The sequence below is a fragment of the Oncorhynchus mykiss genome, chromosome 8 (assembly GCF_013265735.2).
Source record: "Oncorhynchus mykiss isolate Arlee chromosome 8, USDA_OmykA_1.1, whole genome shotgun sequence".
NCBI classification, from domain to species: domain Eukaryota; kingdom Metazoa; phylum Chordata; class Actinopteri; order Salmoniformes; family Salmonidae; genus Oncorhynchus; species Oncorhynchus mykiss.
Genome location: NC_048572.1, coordinates 75,000,745 through 75,024,482, shown reverse-complemented (window position 1 = coordinate 75,024,482; position 23,738 = coordinate 75,000,745). Strand labels below are relative to the sequence as shown.

Here is a 23,738-nt window from a genome sequence, read left to right as displayed (position 1 = left end):
AGGTACCGGTTACACCTGCAGCTGGAGGTTGTTAATGTAACCGGTGCTATACTGCACCGCTGTAACTCTGCATTGTGTGTGGTTGATTGAGGCTATAGACGTGGACTTTGGAGATCAGGTAGTTTTAATTAAGCAGAACTCACTCTCTGCATCTTGCATCTGCATCCAAAAGGAAATAAAACATTTGTAGAGCACATATGTTCTGAGAATCGTCGCCTCTTTCTCTCAGTGCATCAAAATTATTTTTGAATACAAAAATGAATACAGTCTCTCCTTATTATACATAACATATTTTACATAGATAAAACCACATACCTGCATCCAAAAGGAAATAAACATTTGTAGAGAACCTATGTTCTGAGAATCGTCGCCTCTTTCTACAACAGATGCACAATAGGAGGGACTGGGATCATTCGAGGAGCTAGCCATCGTTCACACATACAATAGCATACAAAATAGCATGCAAAATGCAATTGCCATGCTGACTGTAGGAAAGTCCACCAAAGCTTTTGCCAGAAAATTGACTGTTAATTTTTCTACCATAAGCCGCCTCCAATGTCGTTTTAGAGAATTTGGCAGTACGTCCAACCGGCCTCACAACCGCAGACCACGTGTAACCACTCCAGCCCAGGACGTCCACATCTGGCTTCTTCACCTGAGGGATCCTCTGAAACCAGCAACCCTGACAGCTGATGAAACTGAGGAGTATTTCTGTCTGTAATAAAGCCCTTTTGTGGGGAAGAACTCATTCTGATTGGCTTGGCCTGGCTCCCCTGTGGCTGCGCACTTGCACTCCCAGTCCCATCCATTGCTGCACCCCTGCACTCCCAGTCCCACCCATGGCTGTGCCCCTGCCTAGTCCTGTGAAATCCATAGATTGGGGCCTAATGAATTTACTTCAAATGACTGATTTCCTTATATGAAATGTAACTCAGAAAAATCTTTCATTGTTGCTTGCGGCGTTTACATTTTGGTTCAGTATAGTTAACGTTAGCCAACTCTGCATTCTATACGGGTATGCCAATGGCCTGCTGCAATGCCCACTATATAGCGCTTTTCAGATCTATTCATATATTTAGCTACGGCAGATAGCTAGATCGGTGATGAGATGATCATTCAGTATGTAAACTAGCGGGCTTGGCCACCAATTAAATGGCTGGTCTTACATTATCCTTGATCAGCATTTTGACAGTCGCATAAAATACGCTTTAAATCGATGTAAAAAATACCTAATCCACACTTAGTGTGGTACTGTCAAATTGAGCAAACCAGATTGTTCAATCTTTTTGATTCAACTTTATTTCCTGTGTAAGTCACTATTCCGTCTGTCCATCGTGTTTTGTGAGACGCTTTGCAGACTACTTTATGGGGAAAATATGTGACTATTACAATTTTTACTTTTAAAACCCATAACAATTCAAGGATGTTTTCAGACCAGGAAATACCAAAACTGACGATGTTGGTAAGTTTTTAGGTCTATAATTATCGCTCCTTGACCTCGCACAGGTGTTCAGAATTAAGATGATTAGGATCAATTGGTCCATAAATATTTCTAGTTTGTAGGCACTCCTAGATCATTCAGTCATGTCTCTCCTTTGGCAATGTGCAATTGTTTTGGCTGTCGTAGCAGCAAGCGCTGCCAATGAAGGTACGTCTAATAATGAACGCATAATATGATTATGTAGCGCTGATACCATGTTAACTTGAATAGGCTACTTATCTCATGCTGACCGCCTAACAGACTAGCCAAGTTGTGGTGTTGGCTCTTGAGATGTGAATGATGACATTATCAAATTTATATTTTTAGATTTTAATGTGGATTGTGAGAAACACTCCATTAAAGTGACATGGAAGGTCAGTCCAGAGTTGGTTGAACATGCTGCCCGTCTTTTCCTTGGACACTGTGTTCCGTCCACATTTTCTGTTCTTCCCACGGGAGAAGGGATGGCGACATTCCACTACAACCTCAATGGCTGTGCCATCAAGAAACGGGTAATGTCTAACTCTTGACCCAATGTATGCCATTTTGGATCCTGCGACGACTAATGCTTCTCCTTCTATTCCCCAGGTGACTGGCAAAAAACACATCTATTCAACCAGCCTGACTTACAGACCTAACCGAAAGCCCAAACCTGCTGCCATTAGTCACCATATTAAGTGTGTTTACATAAGGTAACCATCTATGCCAGGGGTACTCAACTCTTACCCTAAGAGGTCTGGCGCCTGCTGTATTTCGGTTCTACTTTATCATTAATTGCACACACCTGGTGTCACGGGTCTAAATCAGTCCCTAATTAGAGGGGAATGAATTTTTTAAAAATGCAGTGGAACTGAGTTGAGCGTTTTAGGGCTCTATTGGGTGTAGTGTACTCTAGCTATGGTGTTGGAATCAAATCTTCCTAAGCCTTTGCCACCTTCGTTATTAAACTAAACATTCTCCCTTGTATGTAGACCTGAGGGATGGATTCCCCCATTCCTTATCCCTGCCTATGGTAGTGCTGAGGGTCATGGAGGATTGGTTTTCCACATGGCACTCCTCAATGGTGAGTGACTCATACAACATCAATTATTGTAAGAATATGTTCAGTCAACTTACCTGGTAAAGGAATTCCTAGCAGAGGACACTGCCCAAAGCTAGTTGAAACCTGTGGCTGTACAGTACGTATGAGCATTGCGCCCCTTCCCCTCTCTGTTGCATGTAGAAGACCTTACTGGTCTGGCTAAGAGCAGCCTGTTTCCCCTGGGCTCTTTCATCCCCATCTGGGCAGCAGTGGATCAGAAGGACCATCAGCCCTTGCTGCTGCTCTTGGAGGAGTGTGTGGCAGCCACAACACCAGAACTGCAGTCTGCGAGCCTGGTGTACCCCATCATCACCAACAAGGGGTGTGTACCAGACCTGGCTATGGCCATGTAGGGTGCACGTTTTGGTTTTTGACTGCCTAGCGCTACACAGCCTACTCGAATGTTGAAAAGTATTGAATACATTTTAAAGTTAGCTTATTTGCTGGATGGAAGTTCTGTTTGTCTGCTCATTGCACAATGCATTTTCAGTTGCCTTGCAGATGGGAAGAATGGGAACTCCAGGTTCCTGCCTAGGTACCACTCGTCTGCTATTCTGCTTTACCTGCAGTCCTTCAAGTTTGCCTTAGGCGAGGAAGTGAGTGGACCACAAGTTCTCGGTATGACTGGGTTGTTTTCATACTGTAGCTCTTGACTGTTCTCTTATTTCACCCCAGGTGTATATTCATTGTAAGCTTGTTGCATGGGACCCTGAGGTTTTTGATATAGAAAAGAAGGCCTGCCACTACATTAAAGAGACTGGAGAGTAAGTATTGGTCACATTCTTTAACATTGGACCATAATGATGTTAGTGCCAATGCAACAGCCAACTTTTTTTATTCATAGATGGGAGCTGCTGGACGACCCGTCTCAAAGTGACCTCTGCAAGTGCTGTGACTCGAGTTGCAAGCCTCGGTTGAAGAGGGGTGTGGATTCAGGTATTTTGAGGCACTTCATTTCAAGCCTGACTAAACTGTAGTTCCATATTCATTTGAGCTGATCACTCTTGAGTTCTGATGGGACTGCAGCTTGAAGTAATTTATATATATATTTTTCTCAGAACCCCAGGGCCTGGTTCAAAACTCTGTTCTTGGACCGCTCACAATAGTGGAAAACTCTGAAACCCGGATCCCCAGTGAATTTGTAAAATATCCTACTGTAGAACAAGGTTGGTGATTTTGGCATTGAAGACTATAGTTTACACTTGGCTTTTAATTGTATCAGCTTTGATGCCAAATGAACTTGAACCTGTAACCTACTCATCTGTCATTGTGTTCTGTATTCAGTTGACTGGTTGGTGTAATGGTCTGGAACACTTTGCTTGTCAGGTGTGTGTGTGTGTGTGCTGGTTATTTTACTGTAAAATCCCCCAACGGCAATGAGATGCATGTTACTAACAATTCTTCAACCTGTTACAGGGATGGCTGTCTTTTCTGTCTCTACAGCCATCTAATTGTAGGTGGCCTGAAGGGTGCATCACTTTCCACTATCCCCAGTATGGATATGAAGTCCTTTGACTTGAGCATGTTTCAATAAAATGAGTACTTTACAATGGTGTTTGTTTCTAATGGTTGTCAAAATGCTATGATCCTGATGAGATGTACCTTAAATCCAGTAGTGCGGAGCTGGTATCTACACAAAATAGCCAAGAGGTGACCATCCAGATCTCAATGAGAGTGCTCATTGTTCTGGACTTCCCAGTGTCCTGATTACTCTTGAACTGTAACACTTTCTTCTCTTGGCATAATCAGTTTTCTAATGATATTCACAGCAGGTGTTCATGCAATGGTAACGCTATTTGAAAGCTTGTCATAAGTGAACCTGCTTATTGTTGGCTATACTTTTTCAGCAGTAGCCCACCCCAAGATGAAATTGACAAGCCAAGTTTAGGGATTGTAGGTGGCTGATGGCCATGCTTAGGTAACAATTCAGGAAAATGGCTGTAGTTGACCTTAGTTTAAATGTGTGTTTTTGTTAGGAGAGTGCCCATCAGGGGAATATACCCCAAAGATTATATCTTGGTTTCAGTCTTTCATACCTCACTGGCAAAAATGTCTACCTTTCTAACAGGTTAACTAGACTATCATTGGCATAAGGCAAGATTGAAAATCCCAGCAGTTCAAGAGCAAACTGGTTTTGGCACATTCATTGACATATAACTGATGAAACATTTCATAACACTGGCATTTCCCCTCTGACAGGTCACAAATGAATCCCACCCCAGTTAAATTTCATCATAGCTCATGAGCCCAGTACTTGCACTGTATCTGGTAACAGAACTCATTACAGACCAAGCGTCACAGGTTTCTTTCTCCCTTTTTAAAATTATTTATTTGCGTTGTCCTCAGGAACCTCTTGTGGGGTGACGATGTCGACTGTAGCTAACTTGGCCTTTTCCTTGGCCTGGGGGGTGACTCCAATATGGCTGCTGTTTGTCGACCTGGTACTCTTGAACAGGAACTCACGACTATTGGTTCAATAATGATGGGCTCCCGAGTGGCACAGAGGTCTAAGGCACTGCATTTCAGTACTGGAGGCGTAACTACAGACCCTTAATCGACCGGCCGTGATTGGGAGTCCCGTACGGCGGCGCATGATTGGCCCAGCATTGTTAGGGTTTGGCTGGGGTAGGCGGTCATTCTAAATAAGAATTTGTTCTTTACTGACTTGCCTAGTTAAATGTGTGCTGACGTTTCCCTTACCAATATTTGGAGGAAGGTCACTGGAGACCTGTGGGGTGTGTCGTGGAAATGTCCTGTATTACCAAATGAGAGCAAACCACACGCAAGTCAGTTATATCATAAAGTCCATATTTGTTTATGAGCTTCACCATAGCCCTGTGACTCTCAGATCAATTCAGTGTCTATAAATTAATTCTGAGTGCTTACAAAACAATTCTTAGTATCATTTATAGTGAAGACACACCCCTCTCAACTCACATGACAAATAACAGATCTTAGGAACATTACAAAGGAAGACTTTACTTGAGAGAGGAGTATCCCATAGCCAGACAGCATTAGCTATAAATTATCGTTCAGTTTGGTCTCCTAAACGAAGTTCTTATCTACTTCTTGTTCTTATCTACTTCTTGGTACCACTTAGGACCAAAACATTACCTCATCCAATGGCATATGTCAATTGTCAAGATAAGGACAACCTCAGAGGGGACATGTAATAGTTACAGACACATTCCCATAAGAAGACAAGCCTGATCTCTCCCCTCTCTGGGGCACAAGTAACTTTCCCCACATAAGCATACTTATGAAAATTGATAAAACATCTTATTTATTAATGTTACCTAAAGAATTTGGACTCTGACACAACAGGTGGAAGTTGTGTTGGAGGTTGATGTGGCAGGGGTAGAGGTCATGGTGGGTGTGAAGCCTACAGCTCGAGCCAGACTGGTTGCTTGTGGGATATACGGATGGATAATCCTGGGTGCTGCTTCATAAAACTGTTAAAACCAGTCTACCAGTCTACCTGCCAACTGCCTTTCCTTATTCAATGTGTTTTGGATTCCCATCCTCTCCGCCAGGTCAACTGACCCGTAACCTAATTCCTATTCTGAACCTAGCCTAACCGTACACGAAGAAATGGGAAAGTTCCAATTCCAAACTAGCTTAAGTCTCTTTCTGTACCTGTTCAAATACTCTGGAAATGCAGTATTGCTTTCTTCCTTCCATGAGATCACTAGCTATTACAATTGAATTGCCTGCTACGGTGCGTTTTCATTTCTTATCTCGTCACATCAACAAAAATTGCTAACACCCAGTGTCAAATAAATATGAAGTGGTTGAAGAGTTTTTATTACCCATTTAGGAAAAATGTGAATTAATACATTTGAGACAGGTGGCAGTGCATACAGGCTATCTGTTTCATGTCTCAGGTAGCCCTCGAAAGCCAGCATGTACAGAATGCAATAATTGTCTCATGCCATATTATAATTGCACTCCTCTAGATCTGAAATAATTGAATGGTGAAGCTTGCATCCACCCAGTCAATCATAAAAGCAAGCCAAAGCAAATCAGGCATTCTTGAAAGTCTGGACAATCCTTGTCCTGCAAATAAACATTTTTATTGTAGAAAAAATGATTTTGCATGCAGTAGGCATTTATAATTAAATGCAGTGGAACTTTATAGTTAGACCCACTGGATGATGTTCTACCTTCAAAATGATTTGGCAATCATCATTTATTAGAAAAAAACAAAGTTTCCATCATGCAAGAAAGTTTAACCAAATTAAATTTGCCCCATTTCAAACGGATAATTTTTTTTGTCAATCCTCAGAAAATGTTTCTTATATCTGCCATTTCTACACTTGTAGCAATGATATTTTTTGCAACAGTTCTTTTGTCGAATAAGCCTGGGTCAATGGAAACCTGCCTACTGATCTGATGAGACAGATATGACTGTGTTTTAACAGGCTGCCCAATTCTGGTATTTTCCCACTCATTGGTCTTTTGACTCAATCAGATCAGATATGGGGCAAAAGATCAGAAATGGGATGCTTGTGTAAACGCAGCCATGGAACCACAATCAGTTTTATTGGCACAAGATTAAGGGTGTGTTCCTCTGACCAGGCTTTGCTGAGGCCAGCCAGATCTTACAACGCCTGGATGCATGTACTGTCTGAGCAAGGGATCGCAACCTAATGCTGTGTTCAGTAACCAAGTGGTAATTCACCATATATGACTGGGAAAATTCCACTTGAATGGCCATCCAACTGGTAATTACTAGTGGGAAACTTGTCTATCATCCTGAGCTCCCACATGCTGACCTCTGATGTCACCAGCTCGCTGGTCACTATAGCATCACCCACCTGTAGCACGCGCTCCAGCAGGTATATCTCTCTGGTCACCCCCAAAACCAATTCTTTCTTTGGCCGCCTCTCCTTCCAGTTCTCTGCTGCCAATGACTGGAACGAACTACAAAAATCTCTGAAACTGGAAACACTTATCTCCCTCACTAGCTTTAAGCACCAGCTGTCAGAGCAGCTCATAGATTACTGCACCTGTACATAGCCCACCTATAATTTAGCCCAAACAACTACCTCTATATCCCTACTGTATTTATTTATTTTTATTTATTAATTTATTATTTTTATTTCTACTTTGCACATTCTTCCACTGCAAATCTACCATTCCAGTGTTTTACTTGCTAGGCCACCATGGCCTTTTTTGCCTTTACCTCCCTTATCTCACCTCATTTGCTCACATCGTATATAGACTTGTTTCTACTGTATTATTGACTGTATGTTTGTTTTACTCCATGTGTAACTCTGTGTCGTTGTATGTGTCGAACTGCTTTGCTTTATCTTGGCCAGGTCGCAATTGTAAATGAGAACTTGTTCTCAACTTGCCTACCTGGTTAAATAAAGGTGAAATAAATCATAAATAAAATAAAATCTACTACGAAAATTACCTCGATAATTGCATTTTCTTCAGTTAAATGCAACAACAAAACATTATTTATAAAAGGCAATCTATTAATATGGTTTTTGAACACTATAGTTTGTTTACAAGCACGATAGCTGTACTTTCAGTTTATTGTTTATGCAGCTTGTTGGCCATTAGCCAATCAGCGTTTCTCAACGAGTTCAGAGCACGGGAATGCATCCAACTAGTTACGACTTCACAACTGGTAAATTCACATCTCCCACTTGGTTACAAACGCAGCATAAGTATCTGATAATTAATTGCAAGACTGGAATGAGTTCAAACTAATGATTAGTGATTGATTGCCTGTGTAACAGGTGTAAAATATACTTGATGTATTTCACCAAAAATCCCTCATATTTATTTTAATGTATTATTTTAAGGTTATTTTAAGATGTATTACAATACTTTCAAGAGTGAATTATTGTATTGTATTTCATTTCTAAATTGTGTTAATGCTGTGATGTCATCAACGGGAGCCATGCTCTTACTCCTCAGTTTGCTCAGAGCGTGATGAGGAGAGGAAAATATACAAGTATGGAGTCCAGACTGCAGCAGTAACTTTTGCCTTGTATTTGTATCCATTCCATGCAGTCATTAAAAGAGAGACAACTGGCTGAATTGTGTCCAAAGCCTTATCTTCCACCTACACCTTACCAGAACCCAACGCAGAAAGGTACCGGTTACACCTGCAGCTGGAGGTTGTTAATGTAACCGGTGCTATACTGCACCGCTGTAACTCTGCGTTGTGTGTGGTTGATTGAGGCTATAGACGTGGACTTTGGAGATCAGGTAGTTTTAATTAAGCAGAACTCACTCTCTGCATCTGGCATCTGCATCCAAAAGGAAATAAAACATTTGTAGAGCACATATGTTCTGAGAATCGTCGCCTCTTTCTACAACAGATGCACAATAGGAGGGACTGGGATCATTCGAGGAGCTAACCATCGTTCACACATACAATAGCATACAAAATAGCATGCAAAATGCAATTGCCATGCTGACTGTAGGAAAGTCCACCAAAGCTTTTGCCAGAAAATTGACTGTTAATTTTTCTACCATAAGCCGCCTCCAATGTCGTTTTAGAGAATTTGGCAGTACGTCCAACCGGCCTCACAACCGCAGACCACGTGTAACCACTCCAGCCCAGGACGTCCACATCTGGCTTCTTCACCTGAGGGATCCTCTGAAACCAGCAACCCTGACAGCTGATGAAACTGAGGAGTATTTCTGTCTGTAATAAAGCCCTTTTGTGGGGAAGAACTCATTCTGATTGGCTTGGCCTGGCTCCCCTGTGGCTGCGCACTTGCACTCCCAGTCCCATCCATTGCTGCACCCCTGCACTCCCAGTCCCACCCATGGCTGTGCCCCTGCCCAGTCCTGTGAAATCCATAGATTGGGGCCTAATGAATTTACTTCAAATGACTGATTTCCTTATATGAAATGTAACTCAGAAAAATCTTTCATTGTTGCTTGCGGCGTTTACATTTTGGTTCAGTATAGTTAACGTTAGCCAACTCTGCATTCTATACGGGTATGCCAATGGCCTGCTGCAATGCCCACTATATAGCGCTTTTCAGATCTATTCATATATTTAGCTACGGCAGATAGCTAGATCGGTGATGAGATGATCATTCAGTATGTAAACTAGCGGGCTTGGCCACCAATTAAATGGCTGGTCTTACATTATCCTTGATCAGCATTTTGACAGTCGCATAAAATACGCTTTAAATCGATGTAAAAAATACCTAATCCACACTTAGTGTGGTACTGTCAAATTGAGCAAACCAGATTGTTCAATCTTTTTGATTCAACTTTATTTCCTGTGTAAGTCACTATTCCGTCTGTCCATCGTGTTTTGTGAGACGCTTTGCAGACTACTTTATGGGGAAAATATGTGACTATTACAATTTTTACTTTTAAAACCCATAACAATTCAAGGATGTTTTCAGACCAGGAAATACCAAAACTGACGATGTTGGTAAGTTTTTAGGTCTATAATTATCGCTCCTTGACCTCGCACAGGTGTTCAGAATTAAGATGATTAGGATCAATTGGTCCATAAATATTTCTAGTTTGTAGGCACTCCTAGATCATTCAGTCATGTCTCTCCTTTGGCAATGTGCAATTGTTTTGGCTGTCGTAGCAGCAAGCGCTGCCAATGAAGGTACGTCTAATAATGAACGCATAATATGATTATGTAGCGCTGATACCATGTTAACTTGAATAGGCTACTTATCTCATGCTGACCGCCTAACAGACTAGCCAAGTTGTGGTGTTGGCTCTTGAGATGTGAATGATGACATTATCAAATTTATATTTTTAGATTTTAATGTGGATTGTGAGAAACACTCCATTAAAGTGACATGGAAGGTCAGTCCAGAGTTGGTTGAACATGCTGCCCGTCTTTTCCTTGGACACTGTGTTCCGTCCACATTTTCTGTTCTTCCCACGGGAGAAGGGATGGCGACATTCCACTACAACCTCAATGGCTGTGCCATCAAGAAACGGGTAATGTCTAACTCTTGACCCAATGTATGCCATTTTGGATCCTGCGACGACTAATGCTTCTCCTTCTATTCCCCAGGTGACTGGCAAAAAACACATCTATTCAACCAGCCTGACTTACAGACCTAACCGAAAGCCCAAACCTGCTGCCATTAGTCACCATATTAAGTGTGTTTACATAAGGTAACCATCTATGCCAGGGGTACTCAACTCTTACCCTAAGAGGTCTGGCGCCTGATGTCTTTCGTTCTACTTTATCATTAATTGCACACACCTGGTGTCACGGGTCTAAATCAGTCCCTAATTAGAGGGGAATGAATTTTTTAAAAATGCAGTGGAACTGAGTTGAGCGTTTTAGGGCTCTATTGGGTGTAGTGTACTCTAGCTATGGTGTTGGAATCAAATCTTCCTAAGCCTTTGCCACCTTCGTTATTAAACTAAACATTCTCCCTTGTATGTAGACCTGAGGGATGGATTCCCCCATTCCTTATCCCTGCCTATGGTAGTGCTGAGGGTCATGGAGGATTGGTTTTCCACATGGCACTCCTCAATGGTGAGTGACTCATACAACATCAATTATTGTAAGAATATGTTCAGTCAACTTACCTGGTAAAGGAATTCCTAGCAGAGGACACTGCCCAAAGCTAGTTGAAACCTGTGGCTGTACAGTACGTATGAGCATTGCGCCCCTTCCCCTCTCTGTTGCATGTAGAAGACCTTACTGGTCTGGCTAAGAGCAGCCTGTTTCCCCTGGGCTCTTTCATCCCCATCTGGGCAGCAGTGGATCAGAAGGACCATCAGCCCTTGCTGCTGCTCTTGGAGGAGTGTGTGGCAGCCACAACACCAGAACTGCAGTCTGCGAGCCTGGTGTACCCCATCATCACCAACAAGGGGTGTGTACCAGACCTGGCTATGGCCATGTAGGGTGCACGTTTTGGTTTTTGACTGCCTAGCGCTACACAGCCTACTCGAATGTTGAAAAGTATTGAATACATTTTAAAGTTAGCTTATTTGCTGGATGGAAGTTCTGTTTGTCTGCTCATTGCACAATGCATTTTCAGTTGCCTTGCAGATGGGAAGAATGGGAACTCCAGGTTCCTGCCTAGGTACCACTCGTCTGCTATTCTGCTTTACCTGCAGTCCTTCAAGTTTGCCTTAGGCGAGGAAGTGAGTGGACCACAAGTTCTCGGTATGACTGGGTTGTTTTCATACTGTAGCTCTTGACTGTTCTCTTATTTCACCCCAGGTGTATATTCATTGTAAGCTTGTTGCATGGGACCCTGAGGTTTTTGATATAGAAAAGAAGGCCTGCCACTACATTAAAGAGACTGGAGAGTAAGTATTGGTCACATTCTTTAACATTGGACCATAATGATGTTAGTGCCAATGCAACAGCCAACTTTTTTTATTCATAGATGGGAGCTGCTGGACGACCCGTCTCAAAGTGACCTCTGCAAGTGCTGTGACTCGAGTTGCAAGCCTCGGTTGAAGAGGGGTGTGGATTCAGGTATTTTGAGGCACTTCATTTCAAGCCTGACTAAACTGTAGTTCCATATTCATTTGAGCTGATCACTCTTGAGTTCTGATGGGACTGCAGCTTGAAGTAATTTATATATATATTTTTCTCAGAACCCCAGGGCCTGGTTCAAAACTCTGTTCTTGGACCGCTCACAATAGTGGAAAACTCTGAAACCCGGATCCCCAGTGAATTTGTAAAATATCCTACTGTAGAACAAGGTTGGTGATTTTGGCATTGAAGACTATAGTTTACACTTGGCTTTTAATTGTATCAGCTTTGATGCCAAATGAACTTGAACCTGTAACCTACTCATCTGTCATTGTGTTCTGTATTCAGTTGACTGGTTGGTGTAATGGTCTGGAACACTTTGCTTGTCAGGTGTGTGTGTGTGTGTGCTGGTTATTTTACTGTAAAATCCCCCAACGGCAATGAGATGCATGTTACTAACAATTCTTCAACCTGTTACAGGGATGGCTGTCTTTTCTGTCTCTACAGCCATCTAATTGTAGGTGGCCTGAAGGGTGCATCACTTTCCACTATCCCCAGTATGGATATGAAGTCCTTTGACTTGAGCATGTTTCAATAAAATGAGTACTTTACAATGGTGTTTGTTTCTAATGGTTGTCAAAATGCTATGATCCTGATGAGATGTACCTTAAATCCAGTAGTGCGGAGCTGGTATCTACACAAAATAGCCAAGAGGTGACCATCCAGATCTCAATGAGAGTGCTCATTGTTCTGGACTTCCCAGTGTCCTGATTACTCTTGAACTGTAACACTTTCTTCTCTTGGCATAATCAGTTTTCTAATGATATTCACAGCAGGTGTTCATGCAATGGTAACGCTATTTGAAAGCTTGTCATAAGTGAACCTGCTTATTGTTGGCTATACTTTTTCAGCAGTAGCCCACCCCAAGATGAAATTGACAAGCCAAGTTTAGGGATTGTAGGTGGCTGATGGCCATGCTTAGGTAACAATTCAGGAAAATGGCTGTAGTTGACCTTAGTTTAAATGTGTGTTTTTGTTAGGAGAGTGCCCATCAGGGGAATATACCCCAAAGATTATATCTTGGTTTCAGTCTTTCATACCTCACTGGCAAAAATGTCTACCTTTCTAACAGGTTAACTAGACTATCATTGGCATAAGGCAAGATTGAAAATCCCAGCAGTTCAAGAGCAAACTGGTTTTGGCACATTCATTGACATATAACTGATGAAACATTTCATAACACTGGCATTTCCCCTCTGACAGGTCACAAATGAATCCCACCCCAGTTAAATTTCATCATAGCTCATGAGCCCAGTACTTGCACTGTATCTGGTAACAGAACTCATTACAGACCAAGCGTCACAGGTTTCTTTCTCCCTTTTTAAAATTATTTATTTGCGTTGTCCTCAGGAACCTCTTGTGGGGTGACGATGTCGACTGTAGCTAACTTGGCCTTTTCCTTGGCCTGGGGGGTGACTCCAATATGGCTGCTGTTTGTCGACCTGGTACTCTTGAACAGGAACTCACGACTATTGGTTCAATAATGATGGGCTCCCGAGTGGCACAGAGGTCTAAGGCACTGCATTTCAGTACTGGAGGCGTAACTACAGACCCTTAATCGACCGGCCGTGATTGGGAGTCCCGTACGGCGGCGCATGATTGGCCCAGCATTGTTAGGGTTTGGCTGGGGTAGGCGGTCATTCTAAATAAGAATTTGTTCTTTACTGACTTGCCTAGTTAAATGTGTGCTGACGTTTCCCTTACCAATATTTGGAGGAAGGTCACTGGAGACCTGTGGGGTGTGTCGTGGAAATGTCCTGTATTACCAAATGAGAGCAAACCACACGCAAGTCAGTTATATCATAAAGTCCATATTTGTTTATGAGCTTCACCATAGCCCTGTGACTCTCAGATCAATTCAGTGTCTATAAATTAATTCTGAGTGCTTACAAAACAATTCTTAGTATCATTTATAGTGAAGACACACCCCTCTCAACTCACATGACAAATAACAGATCTTAGGAACATTACAAAGGAAGACTTTACTTGAGAGAGGAGTATCCCATAGCCAGACAGCATTAGCTATAAATTATCGTTCAGTTTGGTCTCCTAAACGAAGTTCTTATCTACTTCTTGTTCTTATCTACTTCTTGGTACCACTTAGGACCAAAACATTACCTCATCCAATGGCATATGTCAATTGTCAAGATAAGGACAACCTCAGAGGGGACATGTAATAGTTACAGACACATTCCCATAAGAAGACAAGCCTGATCTCTCCCCTCTCTGGGGCACAAGTAACTTTCCCCACATAAGCATACTTATGAAAATTGATAAAACATCTTATTTATTAATGTTACCTAAAGAATTTGGACTCTGACACAACAGGTGGAAGTTGTGTTGGAGGTTGATGTGGCAGGGGTAGAGGTCATGGTGGGTGTGAAGCCTACAGCTCGAGCCAGACTGGTTGCTTGTGGGATATACGGATGGATAATCCTGGGTGCTGCTTCATAAAACTGTTAAAACCAGTCTACCAGTCTACCTGCCAACTGCCTTTCCTTATTCAATGTGTTTTGGATTCCCATCCTCTCCGCCAGGTCAACTGACCCGTAACCTAATTCCTATTCTGAACCTAGCCTAACCGTACACGAAGAAATGGGAAAGTTCCAATTCCAAACTAGCTTAAGTCTCTTTCTGTACCTGTTCAAATACTCTGGAAATGCAGTATTGCTTTCTTCCTTCCATGAGATCACTAGCTATTACAATTGAATTGCCTGCTACGGTGCGTTTTCATTTCTTATCTCGTCACATCAACAAAAATTGCTAACACCCAGTGTCAAATAAATATGAAGTGGTTGAAGAGTTTTTATTACCCATTTAGGAAAAATGTGAATTAATACATTTGAGACAGGTGGCAGTGCATACAGGCTATCTGTTTCATGTCTCAGGTAGCCCTCGAAAGCCAGCATGTACAGAATGCAATAATTGTCTCATGCCATATTATAATTGCACTCCTCTAGATCTGAAATAATTGAATGGTGAAGCTTGCATCCACCCAGTCAATCATAAAAGCAAGCCAAAGCAAATCAGGCATTCTTGAAAGTCTGGACAATCCTTGTCCTGCAAATAAACATTTTTATTGTAGAAAAAATGATTTTGCATGCAGTAGGCATTTATAATTAAATGCAGTGGAACTTTATAGTTAGACCCACTGGATGATGTTCTACCTTCAAAATGATTTGGCAATCATCATTTATTAGAAAAAAACAAAGTTTCCATCATGCAAGAAAGTTTAACCAAATTAAATTTGCCCCATTTCAAACGGATAATTTTTTTTGTCAATCCTCAGAAAATGTTTCTTATATCTGCCATTTCTACACTTGTAGCAATGATATTTTTTGCAACAGTTCTTTTGTCGAATAAGCCTGGGTCAATGGAAACCTGCCTACTGATCTGATGAGACAGATATGACTGTGTTTTAACAGGCTGCCCAATTCTGGTATTTTCCCACTCATTGGTCTTTTGACTCAATCAGATCAGATATGGGGCAAAAGATCAGAAATGGGATGCTTGTGTAAACGCAGCCATGGAACCACAATCAGTTTTATTGGCACAAGATTAAGGGTGTGTTCCTCTGACCAGGCTTTGCTGAGGCCAGCCAGATCTTACAACGCCTGGATGCATGTACTGTCTGAGCAAGGGATCGCAACCTAATGCTGTGTTCAGTAACCAAGTGGTAATTCACCATATATGACTGGGAAAATTCCACTTGAATGGCCATCCAACTGGTAATTACTAGTGGGAAACTTGTCTATCATCCTGAGCTCCCACATGCTGACCTCTGATGTCACCAGCTCGCTGGTCACTATAGCATCACCCACCTGTAGCACGCGCTCCAGCAGGTATATCTCTCTGGTCACCCCCAAAACCAATTCTTTCTTTGGCCGCCTCTCCTTCCAGTTCTCTGCTGCCAATGACTGGAACGAACTACAAAAATCTCTGAAACTGGAAACACTTATCTCCCTCACTAGCTTTAAGCACCAGCTGTCAGAGCAGCTCATAGATTACTGCACCTGTACATAGCCCACCTATAATTTAGCCCAAACAACTACCTCTATATCCCTACTGTATTTATTTATTTTTATTTATTAATTTATTATTTTTATTTCTACTTTGCACATTCTTCCACTGCAAATCTACCATTCCAGTGTTTTACTTGCTAGGCCACCATGGCCTTTTTTGCCTTTACCTCCCTTATCTCACCTCATTTGCTCACATCGTATATAGACTTGTTTCTACTGTATTATTGACTGTATGTTTGTTTTACTCCATGTGTAACTCTGTGTCGTTGTATGTGTCGAACTGCTTTGCTTTATCTTGGCCAGGTCGCAATTGTAAATGAGAACTTGTTCTCAACTTGCCTACCTGGTTAAATAAAGGTGAAATAAATCATAAATAAAATAAAATCTACTACGAAAATTACCTCGATAATTGCATTTTCTTCAGTTAAATGCAACAACAAAACATTATTTATAAAAGGCAATCTATTAATATGGTTTTTGAACACTATAGTTTGTTTACAAGCACGATAGCTGTACTTTCAGTTTATTGTTTATGCAGCTTGTTGGCCATTAGCCAATCAGCGTTTCTCAACGAGTTCAGAGCACGGGAATGCATCCAACTAGTTACGACTTCACAACTGGTAAATTCACATCTCCCACTTGGTTACAAACGCAGCATAAGTATCTGATAATTAATTGCAAGACTGGAATGAGTTCAAACTAATGATTAGTGATTGATTGCCTGTGTAACAGGTGTAAAATATACTTGATGTATTTCACCAAAAATCCCTCATATTTATTTTAATGTATTATTTTAAGGTTATTTTAAGATGTATTACAATACTTTCAAGAGTGAATTATTGTATTGTATTTCATTTCTAAATTGTGTTAATGCTGTGATGTCATCAACGGGAGCCATGCTCTTACTCCTCAGTTTGCTCAGAGCGTGATGAGGAGAGGCAAATATACATGTATGGAGTCCAGACTGCAGCAGTAACTTTTGCCTTGTATTTGTATCCATTCCATGCAGTCATTAAAAGAGAGACAACTGGCTGAATTGTGTCCAAAGCCTTATCTTCCACCTACACCTTACCAGAACCCAACGCAGAAAGGTACCGGTTACACCTGCAGCTGGAGGTTGTTAATGTAACCGGTGCTATACTGCACCGCTGTAACTCTGCATTGTGTGTGGTTGATTGAGGCTATAGACGTGGACTTTGGAGATCAGGTAGTTTTAATTAAGCAGAACTCACTCTCTGCATCTTGCATCTGCATCCAAAAGGAAATAAAACATTTGTAGAGCACATATGTTCTGAGAATCGTCGCCTCTTTCTCTCAGTGCATCAAAATTATTTTTGAATACAAAAATGAATACAGTCTCTCCTTATTATACATAACATATTTTACATAGATAAAACCACATACCTGCATCCAAAAGGAAATAAACATTTGTAGAGAACCTATGTTCTGAGAATCGTCGCCTCTTTCTACAACAGATGCACAATAGGAGGGACTGGGATCATTCGAGGAGCTAGCCATCGTTCACACATACAATAGCATACAAAATAGCATGCAAAATGCAATTGCCATGCTGACTGTAGGAAAGTCCACCAAAGCTTTTGCCAGAAAATTGACTGTTAATTTTTCTACCATAAGCCGCCTCCAATGTCGTTTTAGAGAATTTGGCAGTACGTCCAACCGGCCTCACAACCGCAGACCACGTGTAACCACTCCAGCCCAGGACGTCCACATCTGGCTTCTTCACCTGAGGGATCCTCTGAAACCAGCAACCCTGACAGCTGATGAAACTGAGGAGTATTTCTGTCTGTAATAAAGCCCTTTTGTGGGGAAGAACTCATTCTGATTGGCTTGGCCTGGCTCCCCTGTGGCTGCGCACTTGCACTCCCAGTCCCATCCATTGCTGCACCCCTGCACTCCCAGTCCCACCCATGGCTGTGCCCCTGCCTAGTCCTGTGAAATCCATAGATTGGGGCCTAATGAATTTACTTCAAATGACTGATTTCCTTATATGAAATGTAACTCAGAAAAATCTTTCATTGTTGCTTGCGGCGTTTACATTTTGGTTCAGTATAGTTAACGTTAGCCAACTCTGCATTCTATACGGGTATGCCAATGGCCTGCTGCAATGCCCACTATATAGCGCTTTTCAGATCTATTCATATATTTAGCTACGGCAGATAGCTAGATCGGTGATGAGATGATCATTCAGTATGTAAACTAGCGGGCTTGGCCACCAATTAAATGGCTGGTCTTACATTATCCTTGATCAGCATTTTGACAGTCGCATAAAATACGCTTTAAATCGATGTAAAAAATACCTAATCCACACTTAGTGTGGTACTGTCAAATTGAGCAAACCAGATTGTTCAATCTTTTTGATTCAACTTTATTTCCTGTGTAAGTCACTATTCCGTCTGTCCATCGTGTTTTGTGAGACGCTTTGCAGACTACTTTATGGGGAAAATATGTGACTATTACAATTTTTACTTTTAAAACCCATAACAATTCAAGGATGTTTTCAGACCAGGAAATACCAAAACTGACGATGTTGGTAAGTTTTTAGGTCTATAATTATCGCTCCTTGACCTCGCACAGGTGTTCAGAATTAAGATGATTAGGATCAATTGGTGCATAAATATTTCTAGTTTGTAGGCACTCCTAGATCATTCAGTCATGTCTCTCCTTTGGCAATGTGCAATTGTTTTGGCTGTCGTAGCAGCAAGCGCTGCCAATGAAGGTACGTCTAATAATGAACGCATAATATGATTATGTAGCGCTGATACCATGTTAACTTGAATAGGCTACTTATCTCATGCTGACCGCCTAACAGACTAGCCAAGTTGTGGTGTTGGCTCTTGAGATGTGAATGATGACATTATCAAATTTATATTTTTAGATTTTAATGTGGATTGTGAGAAACACTCCATTAAAGTGACATGGAAGGTCAGTCCAGAGTTGGTTGAACATGCTGCCCGTCTTTTCCTTGGACACTGTGTTCCGTCCACATTTTCTGTTCTTCCCACGGGAGAAGGGATGGCGACATTCCACTACAACCTCAATGGCTGTGCCATCAAGAAACGGGTAATGTCTAACTCTTGACCCAATGTATGCCATTTTGGATCCTGCGACGACTAATGCTTCTCCTTCTATTCCCCAGGTGACTGGCAAAAAACACATCTATTCAACCAGCCTGACTTACAGACCTAACCGAAAGCCCAAACCTGCTGCCATTAGTCACCATATTAAGTGTGTTTACATAAGGTAACCATCTATGCCAGGGGTACTCAACTCTTACCCTAAGAGGTCTGGCGCCTGATGTCTTTCGTTCTACTTTATCATTAATTGCACACACCTGGTGTCACGGGTCTAAATCAGTCCCTAATTAGAGGGGAATGAATTTTTTTAAAATGCAGTGGAACTGAGTTGAGCGTTTTAGGGCTCTATTGGGTGTAGTGTACTCTAGCTATGGTGTTGGAATCAAATCTTCCTAAGCCTTTGCCACCTTCGTTATTAAACTAAACATTCTCCCTTGTATGTAGACCTGAGGGATGGATTCCCCCATTCCTTATCCCTGCCTATGGTAGTGCTGAGGGTCATGGAGGATTGGTTTTCCACATGGCACTCCTCAATGGTGAGTGACTCATACAACATCAATTATTGTAAGAATATGTTCAGTCAACTTACCTGGTAAAGGAATTCCTAGCAGAGGACACTGCCCAAAGCTAGTTGAAACCTGTGGCTGTACAGTACGTATGAGCATTGCGCCCCTTCCCCTCTCTGTTGCATGTAGAAGACCTTACTGGTCTGGCTAAGAGCAGCCTGTTTCCCCTGGGCTCTTTCATCCCCATCTGGGCAGCAGTGGATCAGAAGGACCATCAGCCCTTGCTGCTGCTCTTGGAGGAGTGTGTGGCAGCCACAACACCAGAACTGCAGTCTGCGAGCCTGGTGTACCCCATCATCACCAACAAGGGGTGTGTACCAGACCTGGCTATGGCCATGTAGGGTGCACGTTTTGGTTTTTGACTGCCTAGCGCTACACAGCCTACTCGAATGTTGAAAAGTATTGAATACATTTTAAAGTTAGCTTATTTGCTGGATGGAAGTTCTGTTTGTCTGCTCATTGCACAATGCATTTTCAGTTGCCTTGCAGATGGGAAGAATGGGAACTCCAGGTTCCTGCCTAGGTACCACTCGTCTGCTATTCTGCTTTACCTGCAGTCCTTCAAGTTTGCCTTAGGCGAGGAAGTGAGTGGACCACAAGTTCTCGGTATGACTGGGTTGTTTTCATACTGTAGCTCTTGACTGTTCTCTTATTTCACCCCAGGTGTATATTCATTGTAAGCTTGTTGCATGGGACCCTGAGGTTTTTGATATAGAAAAGAAGGCCTGCCACTACATTAAAGAGACTGGAGAGTAAGTATTGGTCACATTCTTTAACATTGGACCATAATGATGTTAGTGCCAATGCAACAGCCAACTTTTTTTATTCATAGATGGGAGCTGCTGGACGACCCGTCTCAAAGTGACCTCTGCAAGTGCTGTGACTCGAGTTGCAAGCCTCGGTTGAAGAGGGGTGTGGATTCAGGTATTTTGAGGCACTTCATTTCAAGCCTGACTAAACTGTAGTTCCATATTCATTTGAGCTGATCACTCTTGAGTTCTGATGGGACTGCAGCTTGAAGTAATTTATATATATATTTTTCTCAGAACCCCAGGGCCTGGTTCAAAACTCTGTTCTTGGACCGCTCACAATAGTGGAAAACTCTGAAACCCGGATCCCCAGTGAATTTGTAAAATATCCTACTGTAGAACAAGGTTGGTGATTTTGGCATTGAAGACTATAGTTTACACTTGGCTTTTAATTGTATCAGCTTTGATGCCAAATGAACTTGAACCTGTAACCTACTCATCTGTCATTGTGTTCTGTATTCAGTTGACTGGTTGGTGTAATGGTCTGGAACACTTTGCTTGTCAGGTGTGTGTGTGTGTGTGCTGGTTATTTTACTGTAAAATCCCCCAACGGCAATGAGATGCATGTTACTAACAATTCTTCAACCTGTTACAGGGATGGCTGTCTTTTCTGTCTCTACAGCCATCTAATTGTAGGTGGCCTGAAGGGTGCATCACTTTCCACTATCCCCAGTATGGATATGAAGTCCTTTGACTTGAGCATGTTTCAATAAAATGAGTACTTTACAATGGTGTTTGTTTCTAATGGTTGTCAAAATGCTATGATCCTGATGAGATGTACCTTAAATCCAGTAGTGCGGAGCTGGTATCTACACAAAATAGCCAAGAGGTGACCATCCAGATCTCAATGAGAGTGCTCATTGTTCTGGACTTCCCAGTGTCCTGATTACTCTTGAACTGTAACACTTTCTTCTCTTGGCATAATCAGTTTTCTAATGATATTCACAGCAGGTGTTCATGCAATGGTAACGCTATTTGAAAGCTTGTCATAAGTGAACCTGCTTATTGTTGGCTATACTTTTTCAGCAGTAGCCCACCCCAAGATGAAATTGACAAGCCAAGTTTAGGGATTGTAGGTGGCTGATGGCCATGCTTAGGTAACAATTCAGGAAAATGGCTGTAGTTGACCTTAGTTTAAATGTGTGTTTTTGTTAGGAGAGTGCCCATCAGGGGAATATACCCCAAAGATTATATCTTGGTTTCAGTCTTTCATACCTCACTGGCAAAAATGTCTACCTTTCTAACAGGTTAACTAGACTATCATTGGCATAAGGCAAGATTGAAAATCCCAGCAGTTCAAGAGCAAACTGGTTTTGGCACATTCATTGACATATAACTGATGAAACATTTCATAACACTGGCATTTCCCCTCTGACAGGTCACAAATGAATCCCACCCCAGTTAAATTTCATCATAGCTCATGAGCCCAGTACTTGCACTGTATCTGGTAACAGAACTCATTACAGACCAAGCGTCACAGGTTTCTTTCTCCCTTTTTAAAATTATTTATTTGCGTTGTCCTCAGGAACCTCTTGTGGGGTGACGATGTCGACTGTAGCTAACTTGGCCTTTTCCTTGGCCTGGGGGGTGACTCCAATATGGCTGCTGTTTGTCGACCTGGTACTCTTGAACAGGAACTCACGACTATTGGTTCAATAATGATGGGCTCCCGAGTGGCACAGAGGTCTAAGGCACTGCATTTCAGTACTGGAGGCGTAACTACAGACCCTTAATCGACCGGCCGTGATTGGGAGTCCCGTACGGCGGCGCATGATTGGCCCAGCATTGTTAGGGTTTGGCTGGGGTAGGCGGTCATTCTAAATAAGAATTTGTTCTTTACTGACTTGCCTAGTTAAATGTGTGCTGACGTTTCCCTTACCAATATTTGGAGGAAGGTCACTGGAGACCTGTGGGGTGTGTCGTGGAAATGTCCTGTATTACCAAATGAGAGCAAACCACACGCAAGTCAGTTATATCATAAAGTCCATATTTGTTTATGAGCTTCACCATAGCCCTGTGACTCTCAGATCAATTCAGTGTCTATAAATTAATTCTGAGTGCTTACAAAACAATTCTTAGTATCATTTATAGTGAAGACACACCCCTCTCAACTCACATGACAAATAACAGATCTTAGGAACATTACAAAGGAAGACTTTACTTGAGAGAGGAGTATCCCATAGCCAGACAGCATTAGCTATAAATTATCGTTCAGTTTGGTCTCCTAAACGAAGTTCTTATCTACTTCTTGTTCTTATCTACTTCTTGGTACCACTTAGGACCAAAACATTACCTCATCCAATGGCATATGTCAATTGTCAAGATAAGGACAACCTCAGAGGGGACATGTAATAGTTACAGACACATTCCCATAAGAAGACAAGCCTGATCTCTCCCCTCTCTGGGGCACAAGTAACTTTCCCCACATAAGCATACTTATGAAAATTGATAAAACATCTTATTTATTAATGTTACCTAAAGAATTTGGACTCTGACACAACAGGTGGAAGTTGTGTTGGAGGTTGATGTGGCAGGGGTAGAGGTCATGGTGGGTGTGAAGCCTACAGCTCGAGCCAGACTGGTTGCTTGTGGGATATACGGATGGATAATCCTGGGTGCTGCTTCATAAAACTGTTAAAACCAGTCTACCAGTCTACCTGCCAACTGCCTTTCCTTATTCAATGTGTTTTGGATTCCCATCCTCTCCGCCAGGTCAACTGACCCGTAACCTAATTCCTATTCTGAACCTAGCCTAACCGTACACGAAGAAATGGGAAAGTTCCAATTCCAAACTAGCTTAAGTCTCTTTCTGTACCTGTTCAAATACTCTGGAAATGCAGTATTGCTTTCTTCCTTCCATGAGATCACTAGCTATTACAATTGAATTGCCTGCTACGGTGCGTTTTCATTTCTTATCTCGTCACATCAACAAAAATTGCTAACACCCAGTGTCAAATAAATATGAAGTGGTTGAAGAGTTTTTATTACCCATTTAGGAAAAATGTGAATTAATACATTTGAGACAGGTGGCAGTGCATACAGGCTATCTGTTTCATGTCTCAGGTAGCCCTCGAAAGCCAGCATGTACAGAATGCAATAATTGTCTCATGCCATATTATAATTGCACTCCTCTAGATCTGAAATAATTGAATGGTGAAGCTTGCATCCACCCAGTCA

The 23,738-nt window shown here is 41.9% G+C and overlaps 3 protein-coding genes across 3 annotated transcripts; all 3 read left to right on the top strand.

The window, feature by feature from the left end:
* Window positions 1-1,492: 1,492 nt before the first annotated feature.
* LOC110530612 lies at window positions 1,493-4,111 on the top strand. The gene is made up of 11 exons (XM_036986254.1): window positions 1,493-1,648; window positions 1,808-1,992; window positions 2,069-2,172; window positions 2,452-2,543; window positions 2,703-2,883; window positions 3,052-3,157; window positions 3,237-3,325; window positions 3,406-3,497; window positions 3,620-3,727; window positions 3,846-3,887; window positions 3,978-4,111. The coding sequence occupies exons 1-10, from the start codon at window positions 1,585-1,587 to the stop codon at window positions 3,860-3,862; spliced, it is 1,038 nt and encodes a 345-aa protein (XP_036842149.1). The 5' UTR covers window positions 1,493-1,584; the 3' UTR covers window positions 3,863-3,887; window positions 3,978-4,111.
* A 5,894-nt stretch (window positions 4,112-10,005) lies between these two features.
* LOC118965556 lies at window positions 10,006-12,623 on the top strand. Its single transcript, XM_036986253.1, has 11 exons — window positions 10,006-10,161; window positions 10,321-10,505; window positions 10,582-10,685; window positions 10,964-11,055; window positions 11,215-11,395; window positions 11,564-11,669; window positions 11,749-11,837; window positions 11,918-12,009; window positions 12,132-12,239; window positions 12,358-12,399; window positions 12,490-12,623. The coding sequence occupies exons 1-10, from the start codon at window positions 10,098-10,100 to the stop codon at window positions 12,372-12,374; spliced, it is 1,038 nt and encodes a 345-aa protein (XP_036842148.1). The 5' UTR covers window positions 10,006-10,097; the 3' UTR covers window positions 12,375-12,399; window positions 12,490-12,623.
* A 6,102-nt stretch (window positions 12,624-18,725) lies between these two features.
* Window positions 18,726-21,290, top strand: LOC118965555. Its single transcript, XM_036986252.1, has 11 exons — window positions 18,726-18,828; window positions 18,988-19,172; window positions 19,249-19,352; window positions 19,631-19,722; window positions 19,882-20,062; window positions 20,231-20,336; window positions 20,416-20,504; window positions 20,585-20,676; window positions 20,799-20,906; window positions 21,025-21,066; window positions 21,157-21,290. Exons 1-10 carry the CDS (start codon window positions 18,765-18,767, stop codon window positions 21,039-21,041), a joined length of 1,038 nt encoding a protein of 345 aa, XP_036842147.1. The 5' UTR covers window positions 18,726-18,764; the 3' UTR covers window positions 21,042-21,066; window positions 21,157-21,290.
* Window positions 21,291-23,738: the final 2,448 nt, after the last annotated feature.

Coding starts and splice junctions, on each gene's coding strand:
- LOC118965556 (XM_036986253.1), top strand. CDS start 10,098: ATGTCTCTCCTTTGGCAATGTGCAATTGTTTTGGCTGTCGTAGCAGCA. Junction 10,506..10,581: donor GCTGTGCCATCAAGAAACGG/GTAATGTCTAAC, acceptor TCTATTCCCCAG/GTGACTGGCAAAAAACACAT. Junction 10,686..10,963: donor ATTAAGTGTGTTTACATAAG/GTAACCATCTAT, acceptor CCTTGTATGTAG/ACCTGAGGGATGGATTCCCC.
- LOC110530612 (XM_036986254.1), top strand. CDS start 1,585: ATGTCTCTCCTTTGGCAATGTGCAATTGTTTTGGCTGTCGTAGCAGCA. Junction 2,884..3,051: donor CCCATCATCACCAACAAGGG/GTGTGTACCAGA, acceptor ATGCATTTTCAG/TTGCCTTGCAGATGGGAAGA. Junction 3,158..3,236: donor AGTTTGCCTTAGGCGAGGAA/GTGAGTGGACCA, acceptor ATTTCACCCCAG/GTGTATATTCATTGTAAGCT.
- LOC118965555 (XM_036986252.1), top strand. CDS start 18,765: ATGTCTCTCCTTTGGCAATGTGCAATTGTTTTGGCTGTCGTAGCAGCA. Junction 18,829..18,987: donor AGCAAGCGCTGCCAATGAAG/GTACGTCTAATA, acceptor TTATATTTTTAG/ATTTTAATGTGGATTGTGAG. Junction 19,723..19,881: donor CCACATGGCACTCCTCAATG/GTGAGTGACTCA, acceptor TGTTGCATGTAG/AAGACCTTACTGGTCTGGCT.